At 39.9% G+C, this 18,124-nt stretch overlaps 1 protein-coding gene across 1 annotated transcript in view; it reads left to right on the plus strand.

Annotated features, from left to right (window-relative positions):
• Positions 1–8,594: 8,594 nt before the first annotated feature.
• stt3b (STT3 oligosaccharyltransferase complex catalytic subunit B) overlaps positions 8,595–18,124 on the plus strand; it is a 77,049-nt gene continuing 67,519 nt past the window's right edge. The window contains exon 1 of the mRNA XM_032535594.1: positions 8,595–9,122. Within this exon, the coding sequence (XP_032391485.1) occupies positions 8,863–9,122 (260 nt within the window). The 5' untranslated portion in view covers positions 8,595–8,862. The remainder of the gene's footprint in view (positions 9,123–18,124) is intronic.

Genomic DNA, 18,124 nt, shown 5'->3' on the forward strand with positions numbered 1-18,124 from the left:
GAAGAAAAAAATAGAAGCACTGCACTGGAAAATGAAGGATCCATTACTTAGAGCCATACTCAGTGGTGCTAACCAGTCTCCAAATACTGAAGTCATTTTGTATATTCGTGATTCCTAATTGCATTTAAACCGCTGGTGTTAGTGAGCATAACTTCACAAATATTTCTCCATTTGATTCTCTCACTCTCTTGCGTCTCTCTCTTAATATCTCACAGCATTTTCCATCTCTGGCCTGTCACAACGCATCAGAGTATAAGACCAAGACACCAGTGCACAGCCCTCCATAAGTAGCTACTGGTTAAACTCCATACACGCAGATTCACATGTATCTCAGTGGTACTTCCTAATCAGATTAACCCTTTGAGTGGGAGGTGACAGCAGCTCGTCATTGCTGACATGTAGGATATACAAAGAGGCTCACTCAACCCTTAGGTGGTCTTAATAATCCAGAAGGAGATACTCTTCTGCCAAAGTCACTTATCATTCCCACATGCTGGTTGCCATGGAGACACCTCATACATCAATCAAAGTTGCTGAGGAGTGCGTTGGTTGGTGAGAGCTATAAACAAAATTTTGAGCTTCTGTAAGGAGATGACAAGGGAGACAAATTGCACCGATTTCACCTAATCTCTCAGCTCTGCAGGTCCAGTTAACGCCAGAAGCCATTTCCCCCGTCATCCCAGTCGTTTACTGATCTTTTTTTTTGTATTACAAATACTCATATGATTTAGATGTTTGCTTGACATATTTCAAAGCAGCAATTTGGGGTGTGCAGCTTTGCTATTGGCAGTGATAGTTGCAGCAGCAGGAGTCACAAACGTAAAGGCCCTGAGCCACAATTGCATGCAGCAATTGTCCAGAGGATGATGTGCCTGTTAAGATAAGAGCAGCAGGCAACCCGGGCCCAGAGTGGGAGAGATGAGACTGGTGTATAAGGAGCTATTGCCCCTGCTGTCCTCTTAGACATTTTTATCTGATGGCAGTACATTCAATGGTTCCACTATTTATTTAATTTCTGTTTGCCTGTAAACTATTGTGTCTTCGCTCGCAGCTAGTGAGCCACTTAGAGTGCTTAATACTTAAAATGGCAGTATTTTTGATCTGAAGGTGTTTGTCTTGGGAAAATACATTTAGGGAGTTGTTTGCTGACATGAAACGAGACCACTGCTTGGCAGTTTTATTGCAATATCCCCTCTAAAAACAAGCGGGAATGATTTGATCATTTGAGACGACGAGAGCAATGCCATGTGACTTAATTTCCTACATCAATCATGCCTAGTTGCATTCAGGGTGTGATGATGATTTGGGACCAATTTGGCGCAGTATATCCTTTAATCCGTGTTCCAAATAGATTTGTCTGTTTAGAAATAATTTACTGATTGCTGTCCAGTCAATGTTCATTAGAGACTGCAGTGAGGCTGATGTGATGATGTTAATCTCCAGCCATCTCTGTTGTAACAATGTTGCCAAACCTCTTTGGACTTCATAGGGAGCTCATTATTAAGTGATGTACAGAATGTTTTCCTCAAAGGTCAACCAAAGTCAATGGAAGACACGAAACGAATGCCTTTCCTTAACTTTCATCAATGTCATATGTTGGCATGGCATGTTACACCTAACAGGTTAGAATTAATGATATTATTAAAACCCGTGCTTTTCCCCTCTTGTTTTTTTAAAGGAATATATTAACATTTTGGGAAACACTGGTAAGTTAATTTTCTTTCTCGCCAAGAGTTACATGAGAAGATTGACACCATTCTCATGGTTGTCCATTAAATATAAAGCTTATACAAGGAGGAAGTTAGCTTAGCTTAGCATAAATGAGTGGAAACGGGGAAACATGCTTGATGTTGAAAAGTGTTTACTGTGTCCTTCATAACAGTATCTATTAAAACAGTATCTATTATAACACTGTCTTTTATAACAGTATATATTCTAACAGTATTTATTCTAACACTGTATATTATAACAGTATCTATTTTTCTTGAACATGCAATAACTTTTTTCATATGCTTCCGTTTAACATGTGCAACAATAAGATTAAAGGTGTTTTTAGTGTAATATTTAAATGTTAAAATAACACTGCATTTGTATTTAGTTATTTTGTTTTTTAAACTTTTTCTATTAATCAAAGCAGTAATTATGGAATGAACGAGTTGAAGGAAAAAATGTCATGTATATACAGTTACATGAATGAAAACGTTATCTATCTATCTATCTATCTATCTATCTAGCAGTCTGGTTCTCTCCCCCTGTTCCTTTTGACCATCCTGCACCCCCCTTCACCTTACCCCATATTCATTGGAGAGTCCTGCTAAGTTTAACTTTATTTTGGAGGCGTGAATTGTGTTCTGTTAGGTGACCGATGGAGGGCAACCAGGAGGAGAATTGATTGGACACGGGGCTGAGCACAGAGATGCATAGTCCTGACCAAGGGGCCACTTGGTATTGAACCACCTTTGCAGAGTGATCCTTGGTTAGAAAATAGACTAGAGTTGGCCTTTAATGAAACGTTTTGAACATTATATATAAAAGGGCAATAAAACAAAAAAAAACGAATAAGCGTTAATATGGTCTTCATATATCCCCAAAGCTTCACTAAAACCTAAAGTTAAAAATAAATTTAAGATGACAGTGAGGATAATGCAGTTAGAAGCTGCTTGGAATTCAGTCATAATGTCCATAGTTGTGAGAAACACGTATGACAGGCGCCTTTATACATGTATGATCTCTGTGTAAACTTTAAAAGAATTGAAGAGACAAACTTTGTGACCACAGAAGAATAATGTCAGCAAGGCGCCTCATGTTGGCTCCTCTTGTTTTGAAAGCTGCTGCCCTAATTTTTGCAACAGAGGTTTCAGGGCTGTCATTGAAGCCGTATCACATAAATTGGTTGTCTTCTGAATTGAGACAGCCCACGTGGGCTACTCAGGAAAAAGTGAAAGAAGGGTCGTTCGTCAAGCCATGGCAGTAGGGAAACTGGAAAGCATGCTTCAATTTTCAACACGTGAGTCATATTTTTTTATCTCTCCCGTGGGGATGATGCTAGACCAAGTTCAACTGTTTTCTACACACTGCATTTCTCATATCTCAATGGCAAGCCTACTCAAAAGACATCATGCAGAGGCTGTTCGACCCATACCAAAGCCATGGAAATCTTGATAAAGCAGCTTTTATTCTGAAGAGGGAGAAATGCATGCCAACTTTTCCAAATCTGACATTCTGCCTGCAGACAGTTGATATCTCTGTTGAGCTCAAGGTAGTACCACATTCCTCCATATTTCCCCCAAATCTCTCTTGCTTTACCTCTATAAATTGAAACTGTCTTAGAAAACTTTTTATGCAGCATGCCAATAGAATTTGAAGCATCACTGTGGGCACTCTGTGTCGGCAGGTCAGAATCACTCTTGATGAATGTTTTGAACTGTGAATGTTTACAGGCAATTTTCTATGCCGATGTGTTTTTGAAAGTGTTTCCCAGACAACAGTTTATAACTTATTTATATCATGGCCTCCTTTGCGCTCCGATGCAAGACGATTCTCTTTTCAGTTCCATAATTGCATAATTATTGTATAATTTCATGGCGTAATGATTGTGATTAAAAGCCTGATTGAAAATCAGAAATTTAGACTCATTATGTTTTATGATTTCGGGTAAGATAAAGATGCAAAGATCAGACTTTTCTGAAAAGCAGTTTTGTCAATTCTTTCTTATTTATATAGTCCAAAAACAAGCTTTGACAAGACAAGATTTTTTGCATTGATTACTTTGTTTCCCTTGTTGGAGTTGTGGAAGATGAAAGTATTTTTGTATTTAAATGCAAAATGAAAAGAAATTTTCAATCAAAACTGTCTTAGGGTGAAATAGCTTTTCATATGCTTTGGGAAATGACAGATGACTGCAATAGCATCCTGAGGCAGATGCAGCCTCATAAATTGAGCAAAAGCTCTCTGATCTCCGGGATGATAGATCACGCCATATTCTGTTTCAAAATATAGGAATTTGTCATAGTATTTCATTTTATATTACAACAAGTAATTTTCTTTAAAGAAGGATTCTGAGCCAGGCTGTGCACGGTGCATATGATCATCTGAATAGTGACATAGTGCAGCGCTATAGATAATCAGTGGCTAACCCATGACATTATTATATTATTAAGATTAACAGTCCTATCATACAAGGTGAAACCCATGGCCGATCCCACGCCAGCACATCTTCCATCAAAGTCAAGATTAAGATTTTGTGCAGTTGGGGAGTATCATCCACATGTGTTGCCTGGGTCTATGTGGGTCATGTTCACATTAACTGCCTCTGTTGGAGAAATGAGGCATGCTCAGTGTGAAATAGTGTGTCAGTGATGAGGCCACACAGGTAACCCTGTGCAAAGACCCCGCATAATCAAGTAGAAGCTAACTCGGATCATCGCTCATGTGTTTGTGTTGTGTTTTTCATTCTCTGAATCATCAATGAGACTTGCGCTCAAGTTGTCAGTAAACTCTGTTGTCATTTGTTGTTGTTGTAGAAGCCTTTTAAAACCTGAAAACATTGTATACAAAAATTAATCAAGGAATTCTTTTAATGAGACATGATACTTGACCTTGACAATTATTATGATGCTGTACATCTTTTTAGAGAGTCTAACTCTCTGTTGGCCACAGGTAAATAAATAGTTCATAAAAGTTGGATGCAGCACCTCATTGGGGTTTTTAGTGCTTTTCTTCAAGTGCTTTTATTCTGTTAATGATTGCAGTGCATATTGGTGTGCGCAGTGATGTTCCCCAGGCACCGGATAATCATTCTGTTACATTGGATCCCACAGACAGACTCTAGGTAATTAGAAAGGAGTAATGCTAAGTAAAGTAAATGACAACTTACCAAAAAAAAAAAAGAATCACGGCCTGTGTGTAGGATAAGACAAGATGCTGGTAAACACTCTATAGGTGTGTGAATGTGTTTGACTCTGCATGTTATCCCTGAGGGATTGGCAATCAATGTGGTGTTTTTCTGCCTTCCACCGATTGCATGCTGGGAAAGGCCCCACCTCCCACTAATGGCTCTCAACGGGAAAAAGTGGGTTCAGATGAAACATGGATCTAAAATTCTCATTTGTTTGGTTTTCTGCTTCTTTTGCACAGCTTCCACTGCTGTGCATTGCAAGGATGTCAGGAATCTGGGAACATGATGTGCCCGCTTCTCAGGCACCCTTCACACTGCAGTCGGTGCCTTAAAAAACAATTTACAGCATTGGACTTCTTCTCATTGTGCACTTAGCCTACCATCTGCATTTTATGGGACTTCATTTAAAAAATATATAGAAACTTTGCTTTTATCAGAGCCAGCATATTCACAGAGGATTATTTGCATTGTCCCACATGCTTACATAACACTGTGTACAATTAACTACTTGAGATTATTATGCATTTTGAGACAAATTACTAAAGCCAGTCAATACTGCACCCAGATGATAGCTGTTTATAGCATTCCAGTTGCATTATTTTTGATGACATCAGTTTAGGAAAAAAGTGTAAATCAATCTGCAAAATAATTATAATGTTATTGACCACTCGTGACACATCTATTTCTCTCTCTTGCACTTTCTTACTATCTTACACATGCAGTCACAGCAGAGAGGGAGATGACAGAGGTGCAAAGAGTGTTTCATGCCAGGCATCTTAAGGATTTGCACGATTGGCCTTTGGCAGAGTAAAGACGCGTAGACACCTAAGAATGTCAAGCATAAACTTGGCAAGTCTGTAATGTTCTAGAGAGGAAAAAAACAGAAAAGAAAGACAAAGCAAACAGAAACATTCAAGTCAGCCTCTAGAGATGGAGGAAAGCGAAGCTGCCTTGGCTGGCAACAGCACTCATTTTGGCAGGCTTTCATCTGGGCTTGGCCTTTTGGCAATAGATGAGATTGAAGCAATCTTCACAGCCTGCATTTCTATTTGTCTTAAAGGTCATCCATTCCGAATTGTGGTAGAGGTAGAGGGGAAAGGGTGAAGGGGTAGAGTGCTCATTGTGGCACGAGCAGGCCTTGATGAACGATCGAGGAACTGTGTGCGTGCTACATAAATGTGTATTCATCATAATGCATGTGCTCGTGTGTGTGGGATAACATGTGTTTACATGCATTGTATCTGTTGCTTGTGTGTATGTTATGTGTGGTGGCTTTGCATGAATTCTTTTGGGCACTGCCTTTTGGCTGCAGCGTATTCCTGTAATACTGTCTGTGATGGCTTTGGTCTCTGTGATCTCTTCAGGAACTCCAAACTCGTATCCACTTCTGCCACTCCATCTACTCTCTATGATGACCCCCATCAATTTCCATAATCATCCTTTTGCTCTTCTTTATTATCGTCTTTACATCTTCCCCGTCTCTCAAACCCTGTATTCTCATCTCCCTCTTATCTCCTTCTCGTCTCTTCAAAGATAGCCTCAATGCACAACTGTGCTAAGCCGGCTTAAACTTCAGTCTGATTCTTCTACATGAATATTTCATTTACATTTTTAAAATCATAATCTCATGGCTGACAGGGTAGCTGTAAACACTGTTGATACAAAGTAAGGATGGGAATTTCGAGTGAATGAGCGAAGTTTTTAAACCAGAAAATGGGCTATTCTCAAATCAAAGGTAGGGGAGAACAGGGATGGTTGTAACACTTCTTGACTCCTATAACTTGAATATTTGTGGTAGGGCACTCAAATTTTGACACAGAGTACCCTCATGTGTCTACTATAAATAACAATGTTTTTAACTTCTCCAACTACATCACAGAATTTCTTATTTGATGTCAAATGCAAGGAGTGCCATTGTTACCAGGGTATGTTGCAACACAACCTGGGGTAAATTGTAACAGTAAGACTGAAGAACTAAAAACTGAGACCACACCACAAAATATGCATCTATATAAGTTTATTGTGCATGTGCCAACACTGAAGCTTCTTCCTGTGCTTCACTAACAACAAAAATAACTCATCACTGATGGCAAAATAAAGAATGAAGTGGTTATACATAAATGTATCACATGACGATTATGTTATCCCTTATTGGTGAAAGTGATGCTGTTACAACTATCCCTTTGTTACAACCATGATCTCCCCTACTAAAAGGGGACATAATTGATAACTTGTTTAAAAACAACAAGTCAAAACAAAAGCATGCATTCCCTTTAAAAACCAAGGTACTCTGATAAATAGTTATTGTCTATATGCAGTGTGCAGCATCTTTTTGAACATTCACATAAATTGCCTAAAGCAATGGGTATTGAAATCAGGTGCAATACACACAATAAATTCATAATTTCAATTTATGATTTTGGAGGTCAGTGATTAAATTACTTTGCTGCTTGTTTAGAAACAGGCTCTACAATGCTCCCAGGGTAACCAAGATGAAGCCCTGTGCAGTTGGATAGGTTCACATTAAGCAGTAGGGCTGGGACGATATGCCTTTTGTCCTGATTCAATTAATTCACAATGAATGGGTGTCAATTCGATTTGTATTGCGATTTTCTTCTTTCTTTAATTGTTTTCTAAAAAGAATGCACATCACATGTCAGTCAGTCAGTCTGATATTTAGTTCATTTGTAAAGAAGTACACAACATAACATTTTGTTAGAAACGGATGTGATGTAGTTACCGTCGGCGGTACCATATAAATACAAAATATTGAGTTGAATCAAAAATCAAAAAATGGTTTTAAAAATTGGCGCAAAAAAACCCCCAAAAGACAAACCTGAATCAAATTTTCCCCCCACCCCTAGAAAACAGCAACAAATGTTAGAGGAGATGAGAAAAAAATGTTACACTCCCTCTGACTTCAGTTGTTGAAGTCAGTTGAAGTTGTTGCTTACACAGAAGAGGGCTGTTGGACTATTGGTTTTCTCCCTCTCAGATAAATCAATAACCTTTCCTGCGTCTGTCTCATTGTTGTATAACAGTGCAAGCACAAAATGAACACTGTGTGTACTATCAGTCAAAAACTTGAGCATTTTTGGAAATTTAAAATAATAAAAAAAGTTGTCTTATTCTAATAAAGGCTTTCAAGGCTTCAGGGCAAGTTGTGTGAGTACATCCTGAGTTTAAGAGAATGATGAATGTTGTGTTCTTGTCTTTGCTGGGGGGCATACTAATGATGAGACACATCAATCTTTATTACCACTCCACCACCCAGTCCAGAACATCCAAGGGCAACAGAAATATTGCACTCACAGAGAACATTTATCTTCACACACCTGACTTTGGCTTTAAGCTGCAGGAAAACTAGATATTGCACTATGTGCACATTATCTTTTATTTGTTATTCTTTACGAAAAGTGACTAATTCAACGTTATTAAGCCAACTTTAAGCCGACTAATAAAGGTTGTATTTATAGCGGACATCAGAATGACTAAATATTCATACAACAGAGGATAATCCTTATTTCAATCAGTGACAACCATGATTTATTGTGTTTCTATTGGTGGATTTATTTGTCTGTCTAGCCAATGTAGCTCTCTGATTGGTGTAATGATACAAAAACCCGCCCTCCTCGTACCTGTCAATCTGTGAGAGGCTGCGAGAGCTTTCTAACGCTCCGCCTATCACATCCCTCCCGCCTCTTTTCACCGGCGTTCAATCGGGAAGCGACTGTAGCAGGCTCGGTATGTGGCGCATGAGTATGCGTTTCGGGATGTAACTGCTGTCTTTCGGAGTACCGATTCTGAATTAAAATATAAACATATACTCGGGGGACTCGGAAAATAGAAAACCCAAGGAGAGCAGGCACAAACGAAAGGAGTTTACGACAGCGCGGAGTGGAGGGAGACACGGGAGCGTGGCAGGAGGGACGCTCTAGCAAATCTAACCGACACTGCACGCAGAAATGGCGGAGCACCACGCAGTCAGCGACGGCAAGCACAAAGCGTCCACCAATGCCGGGGGCTCGGTGCACGGGAACAGCCGACCCGGCGCCGCGGGTGGAGGAGGGGGCAAAGGAGGCCTGTCGGGTGGACTGACACAGCCGGCAGGGTGGCAGTCTTTACTCTCGTTTAGCATTCTTTTCCTGGCCTGCCTGGCCGGATTCAGCTCCAGACTTTTCGCAGTGATCCGGTTCGAGAGCATCATCCACGAGTTTGATCCATGGTAAGCTAACGTTAGCTAACGTTAACGTTTGTCAGATCTGGTTCATTTCCTGGTAACAGTTGCTTGCAGTGACAATGAAAGACACAGCTTGATGTCGAAATCGCTCCAAGGGTCATTTTTAAATGTTAAACATGACGTATGTTAATGTCACTGTATAATTATACTCTTTTAAAAGTCAGCACAATGACAGCGACAGTTTTTTTTTTTTTTAAACTACTTAACATAGATGTTCTGTTAACATTAGCTTTCTACGTTCACGATTGATTTTCTTAAAATGACGAAAGGAATTTTTTTTTGTTGGGACAAACTCTTAATTGTTATAGTGTCTTTTACATATGTCATTGCAAATTCATTCAATTCATATTCTCTATTTATGTTCTTGACTGTTGCAGTACTTTGCTCTATTGTTTATGGTTTATTCCCTTTTTCAAGTGTTTTTATTGTATGCACCAAACACGCCAAGGCAAATTGCACGCAACTCACTTTGGCATTAAATCCCATTCTGATTCTTGAATATGAGGTCAGTGGCCTGATGTGTAGTCTGTTTGAAGGACCTTGACATTTAAATGTGACACGCAGCTAGCTGGTCTGGTTTGACCACTCGTGTTGTTTAGCATTCATTAACACTGAATACCAGCTGCAGCGGGCCGTGTGAAGAGGCTTCATCTGCATATGTATAACGTAGTTGTTGTTGTAGGGAAACGTGTGAAGAAATGCGTGTTTCTCTGTGCGCTGCGCGTGTTTTAATTATAGACCGTTAATTAAACTGTTAATTCATTGAAAACTCAATTCGGTGTGAGCGGGTGAAGTTTTACGGTTTGTTATGCCTATATGGGGATTGTCTCTTCAGCGGTAGTCGATGTGATTGATTGAAGCTATTTTACGCATAGATTATCTGTTAGTTTAACACTACTTGCTGAGTGAGAAGAACATATCTGCATAATGGACTATTAAGTTTCAGCGCAAATTGCAGCCGGTACTCGTCATAGCGGAACGCTTGTAACCCGGAAACTAACTAAACAAAATGCAGGATTATTCCGCTTTGTAACAGTGTCACATGGGTTTACGAGTGTCCGCCTGGTTGCAACGCATTCCCTCTCTGCCGTCGTGTACTCTGGTATTCTACCAGGCTGCACGACTGATGCATTCATTTATTAATTTCAAGGACAGGTGTTCCATCTTGTTCAGGATGACAATTATGCTGATATCTTGATTGCATTCTATGGCCAAGGGCCAAGGCTTGGGTCTACAAGAGGGTCCACATGGTTCAGAGGAGCTTGATCCTGCTTTGCCCATAGAACTGTTAAGGAGTATTCCTAAACGTCATACACTCACTTGATGTCTTTTTGTTTCTTTACAGCCTTCTTGTATCCGGTTAGCCAACTGGGTTGTCACACAGTTGGCATATTGCCTTCGGTATTTTTGCTGCACTTAAGTGACATTGGGGGCCGTTTTAAACATCCGTTTCCACAGTCCAAACTGCACAATTGTTCGGCAACATGTCACAGAAAATAAAGCAGGGGCGCTCTTTGATATTTAAGAGTTAAAAAGCCCTTGCAGCTATGAGTAGTCTGTTCTCAAATTTCTTAGGGACCGCGAATATTAAAGCAATGCTTGGATTGAACCGTCTGTTGCATGGTGACTTCAGATAGAAAGTGATGCTTTTAAAGATATATATTTTTTAGAATGATTGGCTTGATTATTAGAAACAGTGTTAGACTGCAAATCATTTCATATGGAAAATACAGTACAAAAAATAAATATATCTGTATAGTCATAAATCTTGCAACATTCATTCCCCCCTCTAGTCATCTTTTGACCCCACATGTAATCTTGGTCAGCTTGCTGAGAGCCTTTGCCCTACATTTTTGCAATCATTTTGGGGAATTCCTCAGTGTGTACGGCAGCCGTAACACTAGAGTTTTTGATAAACCTAACCCCCGTGAGTACTGTTACCAAGAATACTAAATGGTACATTACTCAAAGATTTAATCACCTATATTATGTTTTCTGGTATTATCTGTTTCTCAAAAAAGCAAATTTCCATGGTTATGCTGCATTACCTATTAACTGCATTTTACAACTGCAGGAATATGATGCTAACTGGAATTGGCCATCACTCCTAGACACACATGATTAGTGCTGTTGTCTGGATGCTGTATTGATTTTCTCCAGCGCAGTGCTTGAAATTATCTGCAGCTAACCATCATGTAATATAAGCTGGCAATTTGAGGAATGAAGATTGGATTTCCAAGCACCAACATGTCAAGCTTGTTCTGCAGTATGCAAACAGAATTGTGTAGGATAGTCCCTGATATGACTTGCCTATTATCTGGCTGTGCTCATTTGGTTTCCTAATAATATTTGTTTATTGTAAGACCAGACCGGCTTCAAGCCTAGTTGACATTCAAATGATTTTTTTTGTTTGTTTTGTTAGTCTTCTCCATTAATGAAAAGTAATTAGTTTATAAAGTTGTGTCCTGACTTAAAAATGCATTTCTTTAACCAACTCCATATAAATGCTTAATCTTCTTAAGGCAGTGAGTCAGGGGATGGTTTCTGCTCAGTATATTGTTATGACTGCCTACTGGACTTAACCTTGCTGATGTTACATCTTGACCCTGCTGGTACAAATATATCCCCTTTTCTAAATGCCAGTAATTCCCAAACTGCTGTCGGTGCTCCTCAGAAGATAAAGATGTGTTCCTGCCCCCTAAACTGACTTTTGTACAAATTCTCGGTCCAGTTTATTGAGTTTGTGGAAAGAAAATGTAACTAGATTCGAAAGCTGCATCGTGAGGAAAATGAGTATGTACCGGAGGGTAGCGTTCCTTGGAAGCAGTCAATTTTTTGCCACCTTGGTAATGTCTGGGAATATAGTCCGCTCTGACAGTAGAGTGAAGGGGGAAAAGAAGTGTCTGTCAAGCAAATATTGAGCTGGATGCTTGGGTATGGCAGCACAGACATATACTTTCACACTCCCACACTTTCATTGTTACTTTCTCTTCGACCGGTTGGTATCAGAACTGCTGCAGCTTCACATGACTGAAGGTTTGTTCAAGGTCTTGATGGGTGATCAGTGTCATGTAGGATGTGAGTTTTAGTAGCTAATTCCATTAAAGCAGTGAGTGTTTGAAGATGTGTGGTGCTAAAATGATCAATGGAGTAGTCTAGTAATGACAAACCACAACAACCAAAAATTTGGAGGTCACAGTTAGAACAAAGATTTGCTTAGTTTTTGCTGTTTCACGTGATTGTGAATTGTTACTTTGTTCTTTGTAATGTTGCGTTTCCTAGCTTTTGTGCTGTATTTTCAAACTTAGCACAGTTACGGTTGACTTGGCTGGTGCTGGCATTTACATTATTCATAACCTTATTGATTAGCTTGCTGTGGTAACCTATGTCACTGCTTGTTGCTAAGGCTGAGTGGGTGTTTCCAGTTGAAAAAGGGAAAAGAATGATTTAACTAAAGGTACACTGATGCAACTGATTTTTCTCAATATTCAAATACCTCAGCTCAGGATCTGCCGATGCCAAGCACTGATCAGAACCAGTGCTTTTCCCCAAATTGAAAAACCTTTTTTTTTTTTAAATATATATTGTTGTTTTATGTGAAGTAATATGATGCCAGGGATTGTCATTGGTAAACTGCCTGATTTGCTCTAAAACTATCTTGGCTTTCCTTTATTTCTGGTCTTTCATTCACCTGCCTCTCCTCTTGTACAACATTTGGGTGCAACATATTTGAGTTTTTCCTAAGAAACACAAATCTGAAAATTGTAACGACCACTTTCATTGGCATTGGTATTTTGCTGATCATCTGGGTGGGAAACCTGCAAAACTGGCAGCTCTAACACCACCACAGATGGAATGTGAAACATAATCTCAGACCTTTTGGAGGCAGTAACATTACTTTATGTAGGACATGAAGAAAACATCCAGTGATATTCACCAGCTTTTGATTGTTAATCCCAAAACAAGAGAAGTGTGATTTAACACTTGAAATATCATCTGTTTTACAGATGTCTTGTACAATCTTCCACTATCTTAAACACACATCTATATCGATATAGATATAGATATAGATATATATATATATAGATAGATAGATAGATAGATAGATAGATAGATATCAGTTAACACCTCCAAAATGATGTTTTAAAGTTTCTGACCCCTTTTTTATAATAGTGTTTGCTGCTGAAAGTTAAGTGCTGGGAAAATGAAATCTCCTCACAAGGGATGTTATCACCTCAGCTGTTTTTGGAAAGCCAACAAAATGATGGGGAGTAGCAGCTATTGTGTCCTCTCTCCCCCGCTCTCTCTTTCTTTTTCACACACACACAAACCTGACGTCTACCTCAAAGTAGATTAGGCCATTATACCAGAAGCGGCTGCTGGCAAAGCAACACGTTAGCTGGTGCAGTAGTGTGGGAAAATGGAGAATAAGTCATGATTGATCTTCCTACCAGACACTTGGCTGGAGCAGTGATCGCTGCCTAAACCCCCGACTGACTGTCCAACAGCTTATGAAATATTCAGCGTTCAGATGGTGTTCTGTTACCTGAAGCAGAAAAAGTTAGTGAGTGTTCATCCTCTATTGCTATTATAGGCTGATTTCCTAGACCTACATTATTCTTTGTTGGATTGGAGATTGGAGTTACCACGGCAACTTATTAGCCATTTTACAGCCGTGCCAAAGGTAATGACTCTTTTGGCTCTGGCTCTTTTTTCTCTACTACAGCCTTGCAGGCCAGGCCTCCTTTCTGCAAGGCTGTAGTAGTCATATCAGTGTTTTTTTTTAATTCTCCCTAGCAGAATTTTTTTTATTTGCTGCTTACTCCTCAATCAGTGTATGTGATGTCAAGCCCCTGATGATTAATTTGTATTTCCCAGACTGGGCCTCCCAGCAGACTCGTGTCCAGCAAAGCAGAGTCTGTGACTCCAAGGTGTGTTGCATGGTGTGAGTGAGACGGAGTGATAGATCTTTTCCTGGGCACCTGGGGTGTGTGTAGATGAGCCGAGATGGGAAGGAGAATCAGGCAAAGGGACGCCAATGGCTAGCACAATGGAAGGCATAAAGACAACCCAATTTCATATGAGATTTAGTAGTTTGTTTTTATTTGTTCTACAAAGGACTAGGGTACCATCGAATGTGAATATTGGCCAATTTCTAACCGGGCTGATTCACCTGACTGCTTAGTTGAATCTCTTCCTGTCTTCATACCCTCTTCTCTGAGGGTATCATTGAAAAATGTGCAAACATTTGTGCCATCAGATTTTGTGCCAGCTATTCCAGGATGCTGTTCGAGACAACAACTAATGGGAATATACAATATAAAGGAGAAATGCATTGGTTGATTTATTCGCACTGAATAAAAGAAGCTAATTACCTAGTTTTTATCCCCCAATTTGCCTGTCAGCCAGTCTGGTGGGGCCATTTTGAAAATGTTAGCAAGATTGGCACCTAACAGGAGGTGCTTGTCAGCAGCCCGGAGGCCACACGTGTCACAGATGCCTTGATGAAGGAGAATGACACTGAGAGGTAGCCCAATTTGCTAGAGTGAAGGATTGCCCCTGCTGCGCATTTAGAACAATATTTGTTTGTGTGCTCACCCACACATTATAAGCTTCATGGGGTGTTTTGAGCCAGTTTAAGTGTTTAATTTTACATTTAATTAGACGGCGGGAGAGGTTCAGCATAATCTGTTGTTTGCATTAGTTACAGTAAAATGTAGCCATGCTATTGAAATTACCTTGAGCCGGTCTTTTGCCCCACCTTTCTCAGCTGCAGGCTTTTCGTTAGTTTTGGCAGCCGTCCGCTAAAGACATTTTAAGAGCATTGTCCTCTAACAGAGTCGAGCATTGTGATCCAACTCTTTATTGAAGGCTAAAGAGTGCTATCTTGTACTCGTATAACTTTAAAATATGGCAGTAGTGCAACACAAGCCAGTGATTGCACCCAAGCCGGGTGCTTACATCTCTACATCTAGGATGTAGAGGAGTGTTTCCTATACTATGCATTCACTAACCACCAGGATGCCACAGTTGAATTAAATTACGGTTTAATTTACCTTATTTCACACAATGAGCCCATAGATAAAAATGTTTCTTCTCAGCTAGAACAATTTGGAGCTTCAGCTAGTCTTTCTGTTCAACCTATCCCCAAATGATTGCAATTATACCACAGATTCCATAGTGCTGTATTATGTGTTTCCACGTTATTGCAATTTGTCTACCAACAGATGACCAACGCACTGAGAAGAGTACTGTTGTGGATGAAAATATGAACACATGATGTGGTACTGAAATTAAGTAGTACTTCTGCTGTATGGAAATATTTTAGACCAAGAAAACAATTCTTACAATTACTTTTTAAGTTCTTCCTTTATGTATTCTGACTGCTTTGGTCTTTGAGTTTCCTCACAGCTGCTGGTAGCTGAAGTCTTTAAGTTACTGTTTGCACAGGACTGACCAAATCACCGCATTGACACGGAATTTTTAATCATAGAGCAAGTGTTTTCCACTTGGCACGTCTGTGCTGCGTTCTGTACGCTTTGTGACCTCCTCAAGCACTTGCGGCCATTAAAGTCAGTGCTTGATAATTGATATTGAGGTGTGTGTATACGTCTCCTCTACAACACCACAGACGACGAGTCATCTTGAAGGTAGAAAAACATCAGACATCACAGATGAGATAAGGCATTGAGTATAATTGCAGGAATGCTTGGAGTGGAAGGTATATACTATCTTAAACACGTGATTGTTCTGAAGTACTTAGACAATAAAATCTGCGAGTTGGGCAGCAGGACGCTCCGCTTCTGAGATGCTCCCGGTGTGGCATGGCCGAGGACGGAACAAAACTGAAATGCAGCAAAGACGCGCCCAGTGGAAAATCGGATTCTAGCTTCAAAAATGTTACATCCAAGGATGCAGGGATGCTGACAAAAGGTGTTATTTGGAGGAAAAATGAGACTTGCTCGAATAATAACATTATGTATGTAAATGGGATTTCGAAATATGTGCTTTAGAATGTACATAAATATTGTCATGTCACAGGCTGTATTGTTTCACTGCTTTTTGTATTGTGAATATCTAATATGTCTTAATATAAATGTCCAAATAGCATTGTGTCTAATACTGTATCTTTTACTGGAACGGATACTGAAGTGGACCCAGAAACAAACCTGGTTAGCAGGACTAAATTAATCCCCTATGTTCTCATCTACAGAAAATGCAGAAACATGGAAGACAAATCTCAATGCACACACACACTGCAACTTTTGTCAAGCTGTTTGTTCTGGGTTGTCATGGGCGCTTTCATGTGATTGTTGTTCTGCAGAACTCATCAGACGGGAAAGTCAGAAGGAGCGATGTGTCCGCTTAACAGATGCAGCACTGTAAATTGGTGGGACTCGTTTTTGAATGTCCGTGGGAGTGGGTTGTCTTGTGTGTTCTCCTATAGCAATTGTTCTGTGCATCAGAAGTAGAAGTGTGTGTGTGTGACTGGTCAGCAGTTTGAGTTTCCAAAGCCCCACCACCAGGGTGTAGTCTTAGCCTTTAGACTTTAGGAAAAAAGTTGCAAAGTTAGACTTTGCATATGTTTAAGGATGATAACCTGTTTAAATGATGTGCAGAGTCAACACCGGAGTAGGGAGAAAGAGTTCTACTTGCATGAGAACCCAATATCTGCTCCTCGTGACAGTCATGTGACTTTGTCTGCGGTAACTCAAGGTCATTGTTGGTCAGACAACTCTTGAATATTTGCTCAGCTTTGCTGTTTTCCCCTTATCCTTAACGTTGGCTTTGAAGTAGTCCTTGATGTCCTCTAGATGGTGTGGGGTGGAAGTAGGACAGAGGGAACAGAAAGGATCTGTGCTTCTCATACACCCATGTCCTCTTACTGACAGGAGTCAACATGCAGCTCTGTGGACGAGTGCACCTGCATACAGAAAGGAGAAGAAAGGAGTGAGAGAAACAGTGGTAGGATGGTAGGAGGCGGAGAGAGAGAGAGAGAGAGAGAGAGAGAAGAAATTAATGCCTGTCAGGCTTCCAATCCGAGGGAGGTTTTGGTGGTGAAGCCAAAGAGGTTTCATTGTTCCGAAAACGGCGTGTGTGCATGTTCGTGTGTAGTGTTTGTGTTTCATGTTTTTATGCAAGGAGGATAGGGTTAATTTGCTATTTAGTCTGCCTCAGCCTCGGGTTAAATTAAATTTATTCTGTACCTGATAGACTACTTACAGAAGAGTCCATTTAATAAGATCAGCTGCTCAATACATCTCTAAAGCATTACTGGATAGTTAAACTGGCTCAACTCGGCTTATTCTTGAGTCATTTTTCTCTTTTCAATTTAATCCCTTCAACACATTACAGAAAGTCCCTAGGAATCCACTGTTTAGCATCAGCAGCACACCTAGGTAGATAGCTTACAGCTGGCTTAATCAAATAAACCCCAAAGCAGAAGTTTTTATGAAAGTCAGGTATTTGTAGCCACACTGTGGTGCTCTGTGTAACAATTTAGTTATTGGGTTAGTTTGGGTTCTCGGCTTAGTGAGCTGGTTATCTGTTATATGAAGAAACCACTTTATGGTTCACATTGACATTTGCCTGCTTAATTCTGTGTGTGTCGATATGCCAATTGGCCGGTTCAATGGTTGGATGATTGGCTAGCAATCAGTTTGGCACCTCTTAAATGCCTTGTGTTCTATCATTTAGAGTCTGTTATGTCTTTGTTGGTAGTCTTTTATTAATTTTTCCCCATCTCAAGGTAAGATGTCTGTAAGCCCTGTGCACATTTTTGTATTTTATGCTTATTAATCAGTTATTTAGGTTTTTAAATTGTATAAAATTATTGCAATTAATCAGTCTGTTTCGATTTGTTTTGAGCTAATAAATTAAACTCATAACTAAGGCTATTCTCAGATATATTATTGCATTTCCAAAAAGCATTGGCACATGGCTTCTGCCTCTTCTCCCGCCACTCCACCACAATACTGTATCTTCTC

Source organism: Etheostoma spectabile, chromosome 14, assembly GCF_008692095.1.
Source record: "Etheostoma spectabile isolate EspeVRDwgs_2016 chromosome 14, UIUC_Espe_1.0, whole genome shotgun sequence".
NCBI classification, from domain to species: Eukaryota; Metazoa; Chordata; class Actinopteri; order Perciformes; family Percidae; genus Etheostoma; species Etheostoma spectabile.